This window comes from Carassius auratus, chromosome 13 (assembly GCF_003368295.1).
Source record: "Carassius auratus strain Wakin chromosome 13, ASM336829v1, whole genome shotgun sequence".
In the NCBI taxonomy this organism is placed as follows: Eukaryota; Metazoa; Chordata; class Actinopteri; order Cypriniformes; family Cyprinidae; genus Carassius; species Carassius auratus.
The window spans coordinates 34,089-56,048 of record NC_039255.1 but is presented as its reverse complement, the minus strand read 5'-3'; the positions used below and the strand labels follow the sequence as shown (position 1 = coordinate 56,048).

Here is a 21,960-nt window from a genome sequence, read left to right as displayed (position 1 = left end):
TATTAGTTGGCATCATTTCAATACAATTGTCAAATAAAGTTTTTGAAGTAAAAAGTAAATGGAATACTCCTACACTTCAAACCATGCAGTTTACTAGAAATGTTTTATTCATGTGAACAGTAAATAAAAAATATAAATGGAATGAAATTAAAATTTCATTACATTTGCATTTCGTTTTCATATTTAATCCATTAGATTTGCATTATAAATATATCATTTTATAATTTGATTTATATTGAAGTATGACTTCTCAGGAAGTCATGATAATGTCCTCTGACTATAAGACAGTAACACTAGATGTACGTCAACACCAGTCTAATATTACAAAAAGAAATGCCAGATTTCATAAACAATATGCCAAGAGAATGGAAACAACCTTTAGGAATGCACTTCACACACCAAAGTCAATAGTTCCATGGTCTGTGAAGTGTTGCAATATGTGTTTCTCACATGTTTCTCCATCTCAATATGCCTGAGGATCCTACTGAGAGTTTAGTGGGATCCAAAGATCATTCCAGGTGGTCAGATTAAAAAAAAAACAAAAAAAACAATGTTTTGTTCTGTTTCCTTAGCAACAGTGACATTCTTGTTGTCCTTAGACAGATATTTCTAACAAGAATGAGGTCCTAAAGTCTATGTTCACAATGAAAATCTGGGATTGATATTCAGATTTAAACCTGGAAATAAACAAATGTGTCTGTATATATATATATATATATATATATATATATATATATATATATATATATATATATTATATATAATATATATATATATATATATGGTGTGGTTGTTTTTTATATATATATAGTATGTGTATGTAGTTGTATGTATGTATGTTGTATGGTATGTATGTTGTTTGTTTGTGTTTGTATGTTTTGTATGTTTAAATATAAGAGTATAAGAAACTGTATTCTGCTTAAATGAAGAAGAAATATTTGATGTTTTGTGGTATTTGAAGCAAATATGAAAATTTGGGGTGAAACTCCTTTGTTACAGTGGCCAGATTTTCCCCAGAAGTCAACCCGCATCAAATTTCATTTCAATTAGTTCATATAAAAACAAATGATGCAAGAAAGCATGTTAATTAGAGAATAGAGGAAAAGGAAATGATCTGGAATAGTTTCTAAACACATCCACTCAACCAAAAGTAATGAATCATATCAAATTCAAAAGTTTTCGATCTTGTGATTAAGTTTAATATTTTATCCATTGCATTTAAGACATATGATGGGGGCATAAAAATGTACTGCTTAGTAGGATAGTTTGGCTGCTATAGAAATCTCTTATGGAAAGGTGCCTGTGTGCATCTATTTAGGGAGTTCTGTTTCTAGCCCCCTTTCTGCAATGTTATTAAAAAGGCAGAGTGAGGTTAGGCACTTTATTTTTAACATCTCTATGAAAAGACACAATAAACCAAGATGTTTTAATGTTTTATTTATATCAACGGATCAAACCCTCTTTTTTTTTTTTTTTTCCAGTTCCCTCCTGTGAGACAGACGTTTCTGTGCCAAGGGATGGTGGCATCTGCACAAGACATTATTGGCCTAGTTGAAAAACATAAGAGGAGATTTCCATTCATTGACACGCCTGAGATTTTCATTTCACACAATCTAGAGTTAGTATCAAGTAAACGCTCTTAGTTCAGCCATGCTTTCCGATACTACTATTATTATTTAGGAAAAAAATTATCCTGTATATGAAATCATACATGCCTATGTGAAAATGTTACTGTGGAGTCATTTATAATCTCCTTTGATATAGGACAACAATAATTGTGTAAATTAAATAAAGCAACTTTGCTTCCCATGCTTGGCATGTTTGTTCAAATTTGACCCTATATTATCTGACATTCCCAAAGGCGGCATGCTGTCTATCAAATAAACTCTGATTAGTGTATACACTTTTTCATTTCATTTTGTATCATCCCTGAATCTCTGAACGTGTGCGCGAATGTGTGCACGCCTTGGGCAGCAAGCTTTTTAGATTATGTCAGCCCATGAGGGCCTGTATTGCAAATTGTTCTAATGTTCAGATGCAAGGCGAAGTTCTTTTGCTATGATTATGTAGCATGCACTTACAGTCTTCTATCAGAGACAGGAGCAGATTGTATTGTCCTGTGTCCAATGTTGTCAGATTACTGTAGCTATCTCTATGTTCCAGCTATCGAAAGGGACAAATGTTCCCATTTGGACAGAGTACAAGTGTGTTTTCGTTCAAGAATACCTTATTGTCAAGTGAAGGCCATTAGGTAATGTATGCTTTCCTATAGTATAACATGGCGCATTACACAAGATTTGTGCTTTGAAATGTTCATTCAGAGCTAACTTTAACATGTACTGTCTATGCTGCATGTATTTTGCTATGTTTCTATTAGGCATGCATGCTCATGGTTAAAACATGTCTACTATCCAGTACACAATTTTGGTCAAAGCTCAAGACTGTCCAAAATCAGCAGCAAAATTAATAAATGTTTAAGTGTCTTTGCCTTTCCTGTGAATTATGCAGTCTGTTTCATGTATGTATGACTCAGGCTGAGCCACCACAATCATCGCCAGAGAAAGATATTTTTGCAACAGACAGACCTAGGGAGATGCCAGCTCACCATAAACCTGTCAGAACTTAATTTAAGATGGAGTATTAAATGTCTATTATGTTAAAATAAAATAGATTTTTATTTATTTATACTTGGACTTGGATTTACATCAGACATAAATCCATCCGATATAATAAGCACACACCACCTGAATATATATACAATATATGTACAGTACTGCATCCACATGAACTGTACATTGTGAATACACTCATGGGTCACCTTCAACATATATTGAACAACCTCTTGGACCCTTTATTTAATATTTGTCTTAGTTTTCGAGATAATAATGACAAGAATGAATAATTGAACCTGTTCAACCTTGGGGAAAGTTAGATTTTTTCTTCCAAAAGGTACAGTAGCAGCTGAAACTTGCCATAGATAACATAGACATTCAATCTTCAGTATCAAGCAATGCAATTTTACGTTATCAGAACTTTGGCTAATGCTCTTGCAAGATTCTCTCAATGTTATGAACATTAGAATATAACATTTACTCAGTCTCTTAAATAACATTTCCAACATGTAAGTATAAAAATGCTATTTATATTTCATTCAAGGAACCATTTTGACTGGAATTTTTTTTTTTTACTCGTTTCAATTAAAATGTAAAACGTTCTCATAATATTTGCAAAATGATTAAATGGAACGTTCCCTTAATGTTTTCTCTAACATTTGCATAACCAAGAAAAAAAACATTAAAAAATTAAGAACTTACGTTTTAATTCTAAAACAAACTTTTTGTTAGTTGGGTTCTGTAAACTTTAACATTAATGTATATATCTTGCACCTATATTGTAAAAGTTTAGCTCCATTTAATAATGATATTAATATAAGTATTTAAATTATTATGAATAATTATTTTTATTTTTACAGCCTTTTTTATTGATGAAGCACTTTTTACTCCAGTTTATGTGGTAATATACTCCTCTGGTGATCCTGCTCCCCCTCTCTCTCAGACATAAAGTGAAGCACAGCTGTACTTTCTGTACCAGTCACTCCTCCATCAGTGGGACGCCGCTCCACCCTCTCCAGCGCGTTCATCTCTCATCCGTTACTGTCCCACGAGTGGAGAGAATTTCAGCACCGGGACAGATCCACCAAACATTCCCCACCGTCAAGCATCATGGCGACAGAGGTAAGAATCATTAACGCATTCACTTGAGCTTCGTGCGAGATAAACAGACAGCGGAGAGCGGGTTCGTTTCATTCGCGTGCTTTAGATGAAGTTATTTTGACACCTGCTGTTGGGCTGAATCATGATGTCACGACCTTTAGATAAAGACCCGTTTAAAGAAGCCAACTAAGAAATGGAGACGCTGTTTCCTATAAAGACTGATTTCGTCGACATGATACGAAGTTTTCCATTGGAATCAGCCAAAAGTGAATATTTGTCGTCAAAGCAGAGGATCTGCCGAAGAAAGTGTGAATGATACAGACAGACTGGCGAATTATTCAGCACCCTGGACAGAGACACAAATACAGTGAATTAAAAAAAAAAAAAAAAAAAAAAAAAAAAAACACCTTTATTGAATTTGATTCTGATTGGTCAGTTGATCTGGGTAACATATGTCTGCTGTGCTCCTCTCTCTCCAAGCAAGCAAGAAAAAAATAAAATTATTTAGAAATATAGCTCAAATAAATAATTTGTGTCAATTTATTTGTTCAAAAGATGGACAAGCACTGGTGTGTTGATCAGTTTATTTTGCAGACTATAATGCAAAATAAAATATGTCAGTGTATTTCCTTAACTAAAAGTGATTGACTCTGAATTCTGATTGGTTAAGCACTTTTGCTGTCAAAACAAATAATAAATAATAATAATAATAAAAAATTTGAATACTTCGGTACTATGTGGAAAAAGAGTAGTATGTTTGAATTCATGAAGTGGTACTCACTGCAGAGCTATTCATGACTTCCAGCTCCACCTCTCCGGATGTCTAATGGGGAGGAGGGATAGAGTTTTGGGTAGGGAAATGGTGTGGTTGGATATTCTAACGCCACTCATTAGGCACAAATTACATTCGCTCCTCCTCGCTGGACGTCTAGCAAGGGGAAGCTGGACATAAGCTCCACCCATTTGCTCTGCAGTGAGCAGCCTCCCAAAATCATAGTATTTGACCTAGTACTTCTGGAAGGAGTCTGATGTTTGATAGACACTTTAACAATGCCACGAGATTTATGGATGGCAGTGAAGCGAAGAAACCAACACTGGTTGAACACATAACCGGAACCACATTGAGGATGTAGTACATCTACATTTCATTCACACTTACAAAATTCGTACTATATACAACATACATTTGTAATGGACACAAAGTAAGTTCAAATTCAAATTTAGTATCCACTCAGACAGTGTGCGATTTCAGGATGCACAACAATCTAAATTTGAAATGAACATAACGAATATGACAACATGCCAATTAATTAATTAATTTATTTATTGTTATGTTTGTCCTCTGGGAAGTCAATTTTTTTCACAAACTGGGACACATCTAAAGTTAACAATTTTCTTTAATCAGTTTACCAACTGAAGTTCAGAAGTCAGATGCATAGAATATAATAGAATTATGTATAATATAATGTTTCACACGTGGTAACAGAGTTTTAATATCTTTACAACACTGGTAGATTAGACTAACAACATCTGACCAATCAGAACAGATATTCAGTTAACCCAAAATCACGACTACCATATGTAACATTAAAGTCAATCAGCTTTCAAAATCACTTCAATGAGTCATCAAGTTTTCCTGCAGACAACAGGGGATCAGAAACTTTTAGGCAAAATATCCATGAATACAATTAATGAAGGATCTCCATCTACACCGTGTAGATGAGAAGAATTTAGTTGCAGTGGCTCTTTTTTTTTCTTCTTTTTTTTTTTTATGGTCATAGTCTTTATATCATGTGTTATCATAGCTGTTAGTAAATTAATATAAAATAAATCATGCTGCAATATTTTGTTGGCTTTTATCACTATTTATTTACATATTAGCCTAAAAAATTACTTTGTTACTTCTATTGTTAGTACCCTTAAAGCAATGCCCTGGCAAGTATGTGCAATACTCTAGAGTATTGCACATACTTGCCAGGAGTTTTTATTTTATTTTTATTTTTATCATAGTTGACATCATATGCATCATTGCATCATTCATTATTAAACCGAGAATGCAAACATGGATGGGCATTTTTAAAATGCACAAGCATCCACATCTTTTCTCTTATCGTATATCTTCCAAACACCATTTCATTTTCTCTGTTTAAAAATAATATTTGCCTGGCTGTTCTTTATCCTTAATTCACAATAAATGTTTATATTTAAGTGAATAGATGGCATGCACTTTCTGTTTACTTAGCCATCTTGTTTAGAGGTTTATTGAAAAGGCAGGCAAGATAAAATCCTCTAGTGAGAATACATTATGATATTCTACTGTTTGTAATGTATTCAGGGAAACAATTGTATCCCTCTGCAACCTAGATTTTACTTTGACTAGGATATTGAAACTAATTGTTAACTCTCACCTAGACAACATTTGATGAAAAGAAGTGTTTTCATGCACTTGCTTTGGGCATCTTGTGGTCTTGTAGTCCTTCATCCAGCTCGTTTTCATTAAAACATATTCTAATGAGTCGCTCAGAGTGTCTTTCCTTTGCTTCAATGGTCAGTTTAGCATTCGTTGACATAAACCCTGAGACTTCTTTAGATGGCTCTCTAGTTTCTTCTTTGACATGCACCTCAAAGTAAAGTTAATCCTTAAAATAACTACTGCTGAAAATACCAGGTTGCTTTATGTTCTGGGGCTACTGTGACAACTGATATGTCATGTGTTTCTGTTTTTAGACAGTCTTTGGAGTATTGCATGCTATTTATCTGTCTAGATGAGACTTCATAGTCAACAGTGTTTTTAACCTTGTGCAGTAGCACATAGCATGGCTATTAAAGACACCCACACTGATTTGTTGTGTTTTAAGGGCCTAATAACTGCTCTCAAACACACAAGTTGGGTTTCCATGTTTTATGGGGACATTCCATTAGTGTAATGAGTATTATACTGTGCAGACTGTATTTTATATCCCCTTATCCCACAAAACGTTCTGCTTAAAAAAAAAAAAATAAAAAAACGAACTTAATTCTGTATTATTTAATAACTTGTTGTCTTCATGGGGACCACACATGTCCACACAATTACTGTTCCAGATTATAGAAGTTTGGGTCGGAAAACTTAATTTTGAACAGTGTATTTAAAAAAAAGGATTTACGAAAGGTTTTGCTTGTGTGCTTGTGTACTCATGCTGTCTTTCTTTAAAAGTTTATGGCACTTGGTTTGATATTTTGCTATTTAATGCAGTAAGATTTACATGTTTTTAAATGTAGTTAATCGTCCAAATACTTTTGTGTACTTTATGGTTAATATAAATTCAAAACAACTACTGTGAGTCCTGTTCTATTATTATTATTATTATTTGCATTATGATTTTTTTCCATCACACTCAATTAGCCATGACTATCAGTAGCCTATGTAAATCTTTATTTTTATTTATTTATTTACAATGTACTTACTTACTTAAAAGGTTAGTTCACCTAAAAATCTAAATTATGTCATCAATAACTCACCCTCATGTCGTTGCAAACCCGTGAAACCTCCGTTTATCTTTGGAACACAGTTTAAGATATTTTAGATTAAGTCCAAGAACTCTCAGTCCCTTCATTTGAAACTGTGTGTATGGTATACTGTCCATGTCCAGAAAGGGTAAGAAAAACATCATCAAAGTAGTCCATGTGACATCAGAGGGTCAGTTAGAATTTTTTGAAGCATCAAAAATACATTTTGGTCCAAAAATAGCAAAAAACTACGACTTTATTCATCATTGTCTTCCGTCTGTTCAAAAACACCAGTTCACCAAATCGAACTAAATCATTTTAAACGGTCCGCATCTCCAATACGCATTAATCCACAAATAACTTAAGCTATTAACTTTTTTAATGTGGCTGACACTCCCTCTGAGTTAAAACAAACCAATATCCCAGGTTTAATTCATTTTCAAAGCACTGACTGAACTTTTGTGAAGGGAGAACTGAAGATGAACACCGTGCTGAACAAGATAAAGAACAAAAGATTGACTCGTTCTCAACCCAATATGCTGGGTTAAATAAACAACATCTTGGTTATGTATGGTAACCCTCGTTCCCTGAAGGAGGGAATGGAAACATCACGTCGGTGACGGACAAATTGGGATATCACTTCGATGGACCTTCGAGTGTAAACTAAATGAGCCAATGCACATTGGCATGCAATTATTGCATCTAGTTGCAGCTGATCACTGCTTGAGAATAAGATGGCAGCAGGTTGAATGCATACCAGTTTTTCACTGAGGAGCCGAGCCAGCAGTGGTACAGCAGCCATGGCGACAGGACGTGATGTCTCCATTCCCTCCTTCAAGGAACAAGGGTTACCATACGTAACGAGGCGTTCCCTTTCAGTCGGTCACTCTCGACATCACGTCGATGCCCGACAAAAATTGGGATTCCCTACCAAAACACCATGGATGCTGGCCCTTTCAGTGCCTAGTGTGATCCGCCTGTGCCCCTTTTTAGTGTAGGCCGGTAATTCCATTCACCATTGTCGAAACACTACCCACTCAGTGAGATTAGATTCAACTGGGAAAAGTCACCCCTTCCACTTGGAACAGGGACTATGGAGAAAATCCATCCTTCCTGAAGGATGTCTTGGGAGTAAATACACATATGAACATCCGTTTAGGTACATATGGAAAATTGGAGATGATTGAAACCCTCTTTGAAAATGGCAGAAGTCTGCCGGGGAAACACAGGCTCTAAGGCTATAACCTGGACTTTACACATATGAGATCAACTTAGGTCTCTCATATGGACCCCCGCCTTCTACCTGTTCTCAAGGATTCAGCAAGTGAAGGCCTGGCACCGGATGCTCCACCACGTCTGGCTGCCAAGGGGATGGAGGAACTCGATAGGTTTTATGATATGGACTCTCTGGAGTGGTTTTAACAAGCCAACACTAACCGGGGCCTCTCAGTGCCATTACCCATTTGAGGTGAGGAACACCATGAAGGCTATAGAATCTAGCGAATGTGTTGGGGGTTGCCTAACCCGCAGCTGTACAAATATTTGTCAGCGGGGTGCCACAAGCTGGCGCCCAGGAGGATTCAACACTTCTAGTTGAGTGAGCTCGCAACCTTAATGGACACGGCACACTCTGTGCCTGATAAGCCAGATTGATGGCATCCACAATCTAGGGGCCATCCTCTGCTTAGTGATGGCCTTCCCCTTCTGCCAGCCTCCGTAACAGGCAAAGAGCTGGTCTGAGGTCCTAAAGCTTTGTGTCCAATCTATGTAGTATCTCAGGGCTCAGATGGGAGAGAGCAGATTTAGGCCTGGGACTTCCTCCGGGGCAAGCGCTTGCAGGTTCACCACTTGATCCCTGAAGGGAGTAGTGGGAACCTTGGACACCTGGGTGTCAGCCAGCCCAAACTCAAGGGACAAATCATCAATCGAAAATGCGTGCAAGTCTCCTACCCTCTTGATGGAGGCCAGTGCAAGCAGGAGCAGAGTTTTCAATAAAATAAACTTTAGCTTGACTGAATGCAAAGGGTCAAGTTGCCCCTGCTGCAGTGATTTAAGCACTAAAGACAGGTCTCAAGAGGGTATGGAGGGGGGCCTGGAAGGATTTAACCTCCTGGCCCCTCTGGGGAACCTGATGACCAGGTTATGTTTACCCACCGACTTCCCTTCTGTGGGGTCATGGTATGCAACAAATGCAGCAACCTGGACTTTGAGGGTGGAGGCAGACAGCCCCAGCCCTTGCTGTAAAAAGGAAAGCACAACCCTAATCGGGCATCTCTGGGGGTCTGGACCTGGGTGCCGTAGGGTGACCCTTCTCTGAGTCAGTAGATCCTGCCTCAGAGGAATCCGCCAGGGAGGGGCTGTCGTGAGGAGCACTAGTTCGGGGAACAAGGTCCAAGTGGGCTAATGGCTGCTCAACTGGGTTAGAGGTGCTAAAGGATTGGTGGCCCCAAGAAAGTTGGTTCCTTGAGTGGTTTGCCACCACTGTAATCCTCAAACAACCCTTGCTACTGCTGGAAACAGTCCCAGCCTGGCAGCCACCAGGACGAACAGTATATCACGGCAAAGGGCAATGGAGCTCCACCCCCCTGGAGGAAACAGAGCCTGGCTCGCAGCGCAGAGATGGTAATCTTCCTGCAACGGGAACATGACTCATCTGTGAATGCCACCTCAGCGTGCTTTTTGCCCATACACGTGAGGCAGCGATCGTGACCATCACCCATCGCCATGTATGTGAGTCTAGATAATGAACCTAAAAAGCTCTATACAGTTTTACAGCAGCTATTTGTGATGAGTTTAGAGACATTGGGCAGCTGTCCTGTGCATCAGTGAGTACTAACATGATATGATTGATAAATAATATATTTAATTTGAATGGTTTTAGTGTCTTTTATGTGTTGCTTAAAACTGAGCCCATAAGCTGGCTAAATTGCATATTATCTGTGTAATGAGTCCAAAATATTGCTAAACAGCCAACCCTACAGGGCAGAATTATATATTATTTCTCTCTCAGTTGATTGAACTCTTTCACTTATAACATGTGGGTCTATAAACCACCATTAAGAAAGTCTATCTTTTGCTTCCTCTACAGTGTCTTTCAAGAGTTTGAGAGCACATCAGAATTTCTGTAAATGTTCTGCCTTTGTCACATCTGTTTAAAATCATCTTCCCCATTCACAAAGGAAGGAAGAGGAAACGCCCGAGAGCCTATGAAGTTTTGAAAGTATATCTATCTTCCTGACATGCCTCTGCAGATCTGCTCATTTACTAATAAAATACTGCTCAATATTGGCAACATCTAGAATCAACTTATGACCCCTTAGATGTAAATTAAAATTCATAAAATTTTCCACAACTGATGAATATTAATTGGCCTTGGCCATCTCACTGCTGAGAGTTGTGAAGGCCAATAATGCTAATTGTCTCACTTTAGTAATGTCACCATATGCTCATGTACCTTTCAGACTTATTCGCCAATTTGGCAGGTCCGGATTTACAGAAATCGGATGGTTACTCTTTTTATAGGCATAACCTAAGCCCACTAACCACCTACAGTCCATTTACTGATGTTCTGATGCAAATTGGACATAGAAATGGCAAGAGTTGGCAGAAATTGCCACTTCCAATCTGGCTGTCTGTTAAAACTTTCTTGTTGTACACTGAAAAAAAAGAGATTTAGACAGTTTTTACTCAGAAATTTATAGTAACTTTTACAATTTATTGCAAAAAAAAAAAGAAAAGAAAAACACAAAAAGAATAGTAACACATTGAATTAATCATGAAATTATGAATGACTGTCTGTTAAGACTTTATTGTTGTACACTTAAAAAAAATGATGCAGAAACAGCAAGACAAAACACTATTGTATTATTATTATTATTATTATTATTATTATTATTATTATTATTATTATTATTATTTATTTATTTATTTATTTCAATGCATTTTTAGAATACAAACATTTATAAAAAAGTATTTTTATAAAGTAAAACATGTATTTCATAATATTGTTTCCTTTGGCACCCATTCACTACAGAGTATCCATAGGTGAGCAGATGATTTAATGCTAAACTTCTTAAAATCTGTTCCTGTGAAGAAACAAACTAAATCTTGGATGGCCTGGGGATGAGCCAGTATTCAGCAAATTTCCATTTTTGGTTGGACTGTTCATTTAAATTACCTACAGAATAATGAAAATCATACAGGTTTGGAACAGGATGTGAGTAAATAATGACAGAATTGTCATTTTGGGGTGACTCTAAATGGCACCAAATCAAACTTAAATTTGACTAGTCTCTTTTCATGTCGGTCAGAAAAGTTCTTGGGCCACATAAGCTTCAAACTGTACAATACTTTGTTGACAGTCTAAAGTCTGACTTTGAGACTTTTCTTCTTGTAACAGTTTAGATGACCTCCCAAGTGTGAATAATTTATCATATCTGGAAGTAATCCAACTGTGGATAGTCATGTGGCCAGATAAGCCACTTGCTTGTGGATATGTTAACAGCTGCTGTGGGATTTGAGACAGCAGAACATCTATTACGAGCATCCTCAACCTGAGTTGGACTTTCTCTGAGCGATGCCTCTGTGGAGGAGTGCAGGGATAATTAGGCTTGTCTCATTTGGTGTGAACTAAAAGGCTTTGTGTGTCATGGCAACAGTGAAGACTAATAATAATTCACGTCCATCCTTATGAAACTTTGTTTGCTAATTCTGACTTTCTTTGTATTTGTTCCGAAGTTGTAATTACAACATATAGTTGAATGTATTACTATATTCATGAAATCTTGCTCAGTTGTGGCTCCTTTAGTTGTGCTTCATTTAATGATCAACTTCTGTATCATCTGTTTCTCTTAAAACACTATAACGCCTGAAAATTGCTAAAATTAAAATGCAAAATATTAAAATGTCAAACTAAATCAAAATGTTAATTGAAACTATAAATGCTTGAAACTTATACTCTATTATAATAAAACATAACATTATAGAAATGTCAATTATTTAAAAATTTTTTATTTGTTTCTATGACTTTTCTAGCTCTTGAAAACACTTGAAGAATTGCCTATATCCAGGTTTTCCAAGATCCTATTTTTTGATAAACACATATGATATGATATCTGATGTTAGTTCACTTTGTGATTTTTAGTTTAGTTTTAGTTTATTTAAAAATAATTATTAAATCATTTTAAAGTCATTTTAAGACATCCATTGGGCCTGGCCCCCAGAAAGCTGCAATATGTTCTTAATTCATGTAGTTATTATTATTTGAAAATGAAATTTATAAAACACATTTTTGCCAGCAGGCATTGTAAACAGACTGAGTACTGGAATATGTCTGTCTGACTGTATTTGTCAATTGGAGAATCAGGAGAAATGGGACACAGCAAATGGTCATTAGAGCAGGATTTGCGTCTTGGACCTATCGGGTTTCATTCTCTCTCTCTCTTGGCTCTCTAAATCTAATTCATGATGTTTCCAGAGCTGGTGAAGATGGGTTTTACACATTAAGTCCTAAAACAACTCATTGAGTGTTTCTTTTCCTTCTTTTGATTGATGCTCAGTCTTTTTTTCTGGCCTGGATTTTATAAACAAGCATACATATTCCTTCATATTTTAAAATATTATTGCTTCAGAGGCCCATGTCCATTTTTCATTTTGATAGACTCTTGATGTAGGCCCAGTCTCTATCATCAGGTTTTCTGTGTGTATTGGAAGAGATAGAAACCGTAAATCATTAAATTAATAGACACAATGTCATACTGTCAGGACCCTCTCAATTTTAAGTGTCAAATCACAAATTCTTATCCACGTGTACAATGATTTAACTGTGCAAGTAATGATTTACATGAAAAATGTTTAAAATTATGTACATACAAGGCGCTAGTCATATCAATAGCCTAGTGACTGGGCCATTTGTCATTTTAACTTTCAGAAAGGTGCTCATGAGCGCCCCCCTTTTAAAACACTCCTGATGTTTTTTGTGTCTCTTTGTAGTTTCACAACCTTCAGGAGCTGCGTCACAGTGCATCTCTGGCCACCAAGGTCTTCATTCAGAGGGACTACAGAGACAGCACCATCTGTAAATTCCAGACCAAGTTCCCCACAGAGCTGTACAGCAGGGTGAGATTCAGATGGAGTTTAGGGGACACATCTGATGTATTACTGCCATTTATGTGGTCGCACAGTCATCCCGTGTGGCATTGCTTTAAAAATTGCTAAAAAATGAACTCACCCTCAGTCCATCCAAGATGTAGATACGTTTGTTTCTTCTTTGGAACAGATTTGAAGAAATTTAGCATTACAGTACATCCCTTGTTCACAAAGAGACCTTCTCTAGGAAATGGGTGCCATCAGAATGCGAGTTCAAACATATGATAAAAAACATCACAATAATCCACAGGTAATCCACATCAATCCAGTCAATCCATCAATTAACATTTTTGTTATCAAAACACATAAATCCATCAATTAACATTTTTGTTATCAAAAACTGTGTGTTTGTGAGAAAAAAGAATTGTCCTGATTCAGACCAGACGTCTTTTTCATTGTAAAAAAAGCAGTATTATGGATCAAGGACATCTTAATGATGGATCGCAAAACATGCAGCTTTTTGCTATCACGAGACGACGTTAATTGATGGACTTGTTTGTGGATTAATGTGACATTTTCTCTCATTCTGATGGTACCCATTCACTACAGTGGATCAAGCAAGCTGGCTGAGTTTAAACTGACTGCTGTGCGCAGATCGAGAAGAGCCTGTTTGAAGAAACATTGAAGACGCTCAACTGCTATTATGCAGAAGCTGAAAAGATTGGAGGTCAGTCCTACCTGGAAGGCTGCCTGGCTTGTGCTACAGCCTACATCATCTTCCTGTGCATGGAGACACGGTATGAAAAGGTATCAAGATTAAGTCTTCTCGTGATTCTTTTACAATACACTCAGCATTTATGAAGAAGCCGGTCCCGAGATGTAAGATTGAGAACAGCTCCAAACCATGAGCGCCTTTGAAGATCAAAGACAAGCATTCAGGCCTGGTCACCCAATGATTCACACAGAACCAAAACATTAGAAAGTTTTGAAAAAAGAAAACATTTTGATCTGCCGGCCCATTTGTATCTGACCACACACGTTTGCACGGCAGATGTGAATCACTCTCTGTGGATTGCATGCAAACAAAATTGAGATGAGGTTTGATATGTGTAGATACGCCCTACTTAGACAATAGTTCTCTTGTGCTAAGCACCTGTCCACCAGTGGGTATATCTGACCAAATCATAACATGGCATTCAGTGCTACGATATACTTCCAAAGGCCAGCAGATTACTCCGCACAGGGGTGCTTCACCTGCACTGAGATAGAGTGGACATAAAGTTGAAAGTCTTTCTTGTACTAAATTCATCTTCATGCTTTAACATGTTTGAAAGGTGATATCATTCATGCATTGTGGAACTCCGAGGTCACATCAGGCGTTATTTGTAAACTCTAGACAGGAAAAATGCCTGCTTTACTGGTGAACTCTGATAAACTGCTCCCACCCATGATGAGTTTGCTGCTCCAGCTGACAGGAGGCCACACATGAGTGGACACAGATGAGTTCTCTCATGCTCTAGGCTAGCATGATAAGCATCTTCCTCATCAAAGACGAGTGATTGCACACACAAGTCAGGGCAGTGGATGCAAAGATTTAGAGCGTGCTGCACTGTGTCATGTCAAACCTCAAGACTGTAAATCACAAAATGACCTTTCGTTCTTTCGAGCAGCACTGCAAGGTACACGCATTGGAAATTTTCATGTGTAAACTTTGAGACGTATAAACATAATATATTATATGTCAGTTTATTTATTTATTTATTTAATTTAACTTCAGATTTATGCTATAAAATTCGTTTGTTGGACGATTTCTGCCTTCAGGTGGAAAACAAACACCTTTAAAATGAAATCAAATTACCACTATAACCAGTAGATGACAAGAGAACAGAACACACATGCAAAATGATGCGTGCAGCTGCAGTGCGCAATTGTGCAGACCAATTTTTCATACCATGTGCACGCGACATGTGTGTGTGTGTGTGTGTGTGTATATATATATATATATATATATATATATATATATATATATATATATATATATATATATATATATATATACTTTTTTTTTTTTTTTTTTTTTTTTTTTTTTTTTTTTCATTCCATATATTCTGACATTCATTCCATGTATTCCAAAGTGTTCCTGTGGCTCAGTGGTAGAGCATTGCTATAGCAGCACAGAAGGTTGTTGGTTTGATTCCCAGGGAACACATGTTAGGTAAAAAAAATTAGTCTGAATGCACTGTAAGTTGTTTGGATAAAAGTGTCTGCTAAAAACAAAAATGTATAATTTGCATTCAGTTTCATTCTTTCATCCAAATCAGGTTTTTATTCCATATATTCAAGTTCCTTTCCACATCATATAACAGCATGCTGTTCAGGAAATAATTGTAGATTCACACTGAAGGCATCAAAACTTTGAATTAACACATGTGGAATTATATATGGAATTATATAACAAAAAAGTCTGCGGTCCAGCTCATATAAACCATCTCGACTGGGTTCAGGTCCGGTGACTGTGGAGGCCAGGTCATCTGGCGCAGCACCCCATCACTCTCCTTCTTGGTCAAATAGTCCTTGATGCCTTCAGTATGACTCTACAATTTTCATAGTCATGAAAATAAAGAAAACTCTTTGAATGAGAAGGTGTCCAAAACTTGTGTCCAAACTTTTCGTCTGTACTGTATATATAATAGATATATTTACTGTAGATACATATATTAATATAGATATACTTATAATATTATATTTATAGATACTATAGAATACTTTCATTATTATTATTATTATAAAATGTGAGCAGTCATTATTTCAAAAATATGTGCAAAAATTACAAGACGATTTTTTATTTGCTTTGCTTCCAACGATATATTTGGCATTCATTTTCCAAACATTCAAAATACATAAAGACTAAGCATGCCATCTGCAGTGCTTTATGGGACTAGAGAGTTACTATTAAGATGGTTTGGATTCATAAATTATTGCTTTACAACTTAACAGCTCATTGTACATCTTTATTTAAAGATTATAACTAAAAATACATTTCTCAGTAGAGAAATTGAGGGGAGAATTTAACTTTTCTGGAATCTGACTGACAATAAAACACTGTAAGACCCAGAATAACAGCTAGTACCAGCTCAGGTCCAAAAATCTAAGTTTACTTAAAATCTAATTTAAATCTTTATATTAACAGGAAGTTATAGGATTAAATTTCCTTTTTTTAAGTTATGATGTTATATATAGCTACACCAATGTCAAGTCATAGGTTTAAAGCAAATGCATAAACCAATACAGTGTATGCAATGTAGGTTGCTTTGCATAAAATAGTCTGCTAAATGAATCAATGTAAATGTAACTTCGTGCAGCTTAAGTGCTTCTGTCATTAAAGCTCAAGGTCGACATACCAAACAGTAAGATATTCATATTATTTTTTCAGTTCAACTTTCCACTTAATACATTATGTTGTTATATAAGTTGTAATGAAAAGGATTTCCACTGGTGGTCTTAGACTTTTGGACCTCACTGCATATTTGCATGGAATTTTTTCATGATAAATTAATGTAAGTTTTTGGATAAAAGTGTAACTGTACAATTTGTTCTGGAAAAACATATTTCATTGGGTAGCGCCAAGTAGCATATTAACAGCATGTGTTAGATTTACTCCTGTGAGTCATTGCTCATCCTGAAGTTTGTTCATGGCAACTGAATTCAGAATAGACAAATGTTTTTCCTTAATACAAACATCTTGTCCATTTTCACGGCCATTCTTTTCTTTTCTTTTTTTTTTTTTTTTTTTGAGTGGAAGGCTTAAGCGTAGCAAAGTGATGCACAGTTTCACCCCACTGGGGTAGAGAAACACAGAGAGCCTTTGCAATGCTCACTTGAAAAGTCAAATAAACTTGAGTAATCTAAATAAACTACTGTTATACAGCTTTGATGTTTTCACAAATGGCTTTGACAGTATACAATATAATGAGCATTTATTTAGCTTTATAATGCTTTAGACTTTTAGTTTTTCTACTGTTTTTCTATTAGCTATTTGTAATTATATATATATATATATATATATATATATATATATATATATATATATATATATATATATATATATATATATATATATACTTAATTTGAATTGTATAATCATTTACATACATTTTTAATAAACTGTTAAAACTTACCATCATTTAATGGTAAAAGACTAAAAATGCTACAGTAAAAACTGCTTTATAGTAAGTTCCCTTACGGTTAAAACCTGTAGTAAAGTCATTTGCTATATTAATATTATTTTATTTATGAAATACAGTAAATTTTTAGTACAATTATGCAGTACAGTTAGCTCAGTACAATTGCAAAAGAACTTTTTTTTTTTTTTTAAGAATATTTATTGATGTAAGGACAAACATAATTTTATCCATTGTAACTGATTAAATTGAGAATATTGGGTGTTAAGTGCCAGAATGGAGGCAGGTGATTGTAGGGGAGCAGTTGAAAAGTAATGAGGGGTTGATGTCAGCCAGCAAAGAAAGTTGATATATGCACAGTAAGACCAAAAAAAAAAAAAGAAAAAAAGTGCATTAATAAAGCAAATGAATTCTACCTTTAAAGGACCAATATAGGGTATTTACAATAACCTTTTTCTTTCTTCTCACTCTGTCTCTTCTCTGACCCACCACAGATACTGAAAAAGATCAGCATGTATATTCAGGAGCAGAATGAGAAGATCTATGTACCCAGAGGTTTGCTCCTCACAGATCCCATCGAGAGAGGCATGAGAGTAGTATCCTTCACAGACAGTCAGGATGTTTTTTTTTTTTTTTAAGTGTTTGCACAACCTTGAAAGAGCAAAGCATGATCTGTGGTTCAGTGGTAGAGGATTGTGTTAGCAGTGCAGGAGGTTTTGGGTTAGATTCCCAGGAAACATACATACTGGTAAAAAAAAAAAAAAAAAAATGTTATGCACTGTAAGTCGCTTTGGATAAAAGCGTCTGCTAAATGCGTAAATATAATGTAATGATCTGTGAACTGATGACTTACTGTACACTATTTGTTTACTGAAAAGACATTGCTCTTTTAGCTTTAGTTTCTTTATTCTTTTTAGTTTCCTTCTGATATTCAAAAAAAAAAAGAAATCCTAATTTTAACGAGACCATTCAACACAATTGTTGTTGTGTGTCTTCTGATCTCTCCAAAATGGGTAGTAACACTTTCATAAGAGTCACATAATGTACAAAGAATATCATGTCACCTTTAGCAGTTCAGCCGAGGTGACACTTTGATATGTTAATAAAAAGGAAAATCAGCCTTTTTTTTTTGTAGGCACTTCTTTCCATTTTCCAGCGCTGTGGTTGTAGCTAGGAAACTGTGAGACCAAAATGTATCTAAGGCCAGACCTGATTGGAAACACTTTCTCTGTGTGATTAAAGAATATCTAAAAAAAAAAAAAAAAAAAAAAAAAAAAAAAAATGAATATCCGTCAGTGGGATTTTTAATATAGAAGACAAGAAAATATCAAAAAGATAACAATCTAGTTTTGTCACATCACCTTACACTGCTTGCTTTCAGTGCACATTTAACCCAAATTGTGTCATTATTGAAAGTTATCCTGTTTAAACATTATTTAAAATTCCAAGTTTGTAACCATAATTCCAACACATTATAACCAACTTACAGTTCATTGGCTTCTGTCGGATCAGTGTGTAAAGCCTGTATTTGTTGAAGCAGTTTGAAAATGCTTCTCACATTATAAATTCAAAAGGCAATTGTTGTCATTTGTTGGGTCAGTGTATACTAGACTAATTGTTTTTAAGCACCTCACCTAATGAGATTCGGCTACATTGTTCCTGTCAAATCTGTTGATGCCTGAATGAATGCTTCACTTATCAGGCTCATGCACTGCAAGTACAGTACCCCAATAGTCTGTTAGTTGCCATGGCAACCCATTTCCTTTTGGATTATTATTTTGGCTCCCTTTTTCCCAATATATATTACATTGGCATGCATAATGAAATTGAAGTATCTTTCAAGGTACTAGTGTGTGTTCCCTTTCTCTCATTGTCTATTATATATCCACAGTCTTCAGGTATGACAGTACATGCACTTCCAAAAGATCCTTCGGGAACATATTATTCTTTGGATCCCATAATTGTGGGTGATTCCTTTTGGGAAATCTATCCAGTGAACCATCAAGCTATTTGGCAATATCATTCCTCCCTCTTCCCACTGACTGCAGGCCCGGCTGGCTTTGTCACCTTAGGAGCAATGGGCAAACAATAGCTTCCATTCAGTTCCTACCACACTGACCACCAGTAACTCAACACAGAGCTTTGGTGTAGCTCATAGGAAAGACATTTTCAACTTAAATTAAATGAATCAGTTGATTGTTTAAATTCCATTATTGCTATGCTACCACATTTGCAAAATATTGCATATTCTCAACATCTGATTAGGTCTAAGTTTCTTATTAGGAGGGAATGCGTTTAACATCTGTCCAACTCTCATCTAGTAATTTTTTAGGGTCCAAATTTGGGTTATGTGGCTTTTAGGGCATGTCTATCAACCTAAAGGCCATCTAAATGTACTTTACAAAACAAACATTTATTGTAATTACACCACCGTTAAAATGTTTGGGGTCAGTATTTTTTATTTTTTTAATGTCTTTGAAAGAACCCTTTTGTGCTCACCAATGCTGCATTTATCTGTACAGTTAAAACTGTTATATTAATACAATTTAAAATAGCTGTTTTCTGTTTGAATACGTTTTAAAATGTAATTTATTTCAGTGATGGCAAAGCTGAATTTTGAGCAAAATTACTCCAATCTTCAGTGTCACAATATTCTTCAGAAATTATTCTATTCTGATTTGGTGTTCAACAAACTTTTATTATTATTATTATTATTATTATTATTATTATTATTATTATTATTATTACTTTTGTGGAAACATTTTTTTTTCTTTGATAGATAGGTCAAAAGAACAGCATTTAATTGAATTAGAAATCTTTTTTTTTTTTTTTTTTTTTTTTTTTTTTACGGTCACACTTGAACAATTATCAATTGAATTTATACTTGCTAAATAAAAGTATTTACTTCTTTATTTAAATAAAAATAATAATAACTCTGACCTTAAATTTTTACGTTTTCAATCTCTTCTAGGATAAATGACCAACAGTATTGATGAATATTGATCTTGAACTCAAGGGTGTATATTCTTATTTAATAACATTTGTAAATTATATAATCATGCAATAAAATAAAGTGATATAATAATTCTAAATTGTATATACAAATTTTGATTAATACGAGTTAAATAAAATATGAAGATTTCATGAAGCAAACAGAAACTTCAAAATTAGGAAAAGTAAATTTGATAGTTCGATTGCATGAACTAATAAAATGTGTAACTTGAATGCAATGTAAACCTCAAATTGGCTGATGAACCCATTGATATATTCACCTAAATATCCTTATTAAAAATGAAGTATGACATCACAAGAAAGAATACTCACTGAACAATTGCAATGGGTCTTTAATGCAGTATTTACATTTTTCATACTAGCACTGTTATATTTCAACATCGCAGCATTTAACCCTTGACTGTGGCTGTCCAGATCGAAATCTCCATCTTTGAAGACAGTGGCTCCACCAGCTCCTGTGGAAGTTCTCCATACAGTAGCACAGCTCAATGACTGGAGGAGCAGCACCAGGGGTACGGGTACAGGGGGGCCAGTACGCTCCCCAAAATCCGAATGTTGAAACATGAGAGCACCAGATTTTAAAGAGAGACAGAGAGAGATGAAGTACAGGTACTGCTCACTCGCTCACTCAAATCAATAAGCGCAAAGCTAGGAGCTTTAGCTCACAAACAGACCTCCCCTTCCCTACCTCATTTAATTCAGCCTCCTCTGCATTTCCATTAGTGACAGGCACATGTTGATCAGCCCTCAATAGTGAAATGAAGAGGGCTAGCAGACAGGTACAATGGTCGGAGTGCTTCCTACAGATTTCTAACTTTTCTGTGTTAGCTCTAGAAAATCCAGATTAAGATGGTTTTGAAACATGATAGCTGGTTTCTAGCTAGCCTAAGCCAAGTCCAGTGTTATTTTAGTATCATTGAGATACTATAATAGTTTTTGTTAAAAGTTCAGTATATAATATTAAAAGCTATCAAGTGATATTCAAATTAAAATATTGGTGGGAGTTATTTCTCCCGCCCCTCCTCTAGAATATGCTCACAACGGTTGCCAGATTGAGGACACACAACATGAATGACTGCAATCGACAACAGAAGGTGACGAGCCATACACTTTTAATATACCTCTGATCATAGAGCTTTTTAGATGGATGCAGAGGCTTTTTAGGTCACATACAATCTGTGATTTCTGACCCAGATCGTTTGCAATATGTGCTGTGTTTTCCACCAACTGGCAACTCGGGGTGTCAAAATATTATGTGGTAAATTGGCAGTGGGCGGAATCACCTGAACCTAAAAAAAAAAAAAAAAAAAAAAAAACAGACATTCCGACACAGAACGTCCATTATCATAGTGAAATAGCTGCCTGTAGCGTATGTAAACTTAGCATATTTCCTAAACATCTCCAGTTATTTTATAGTATTTTCTGCTTTAGTAACGTCCCCAAACAATTAAACAAATTACATACAGCACCTTTAATAT

The 21,960-nt window shown here is 35.6% G+C and overlaps 1 protein-coding gene across 1 annotated transcript; it reads left to right on the top strand.

Moving 5' to 3' along the window:
- Positions 1 to 3,644: 3,644 nt before the first annotated feature.
- LOC113113136 (golgin subfamily A member 7B-like) lies at positions 3,645 to 21,759 on the top strand. The gene is made up of 5 exons (XM_026279316.1): positions 3,645 to 3,734; positions 13,194 to 13,319; positions 13,944 to 14,096; positions 17,965 to 18,066; positions 20,897 to 21,759. The coding sequence occupies exons 1-5, from the start codon at positions 3,723 to 3,725 to the stop codon at positions 20,972 to 20,974; spliced, it is 471 nt and encodes a 156-aa protein (XP_026135101.1). The 5' UTR covers positions 3,645 to 3,722; the 3' UTR covers positions 20,975 to 21,759.
- Positions 21,760 to 21,960: the final 201 nt, after the last annotated feature.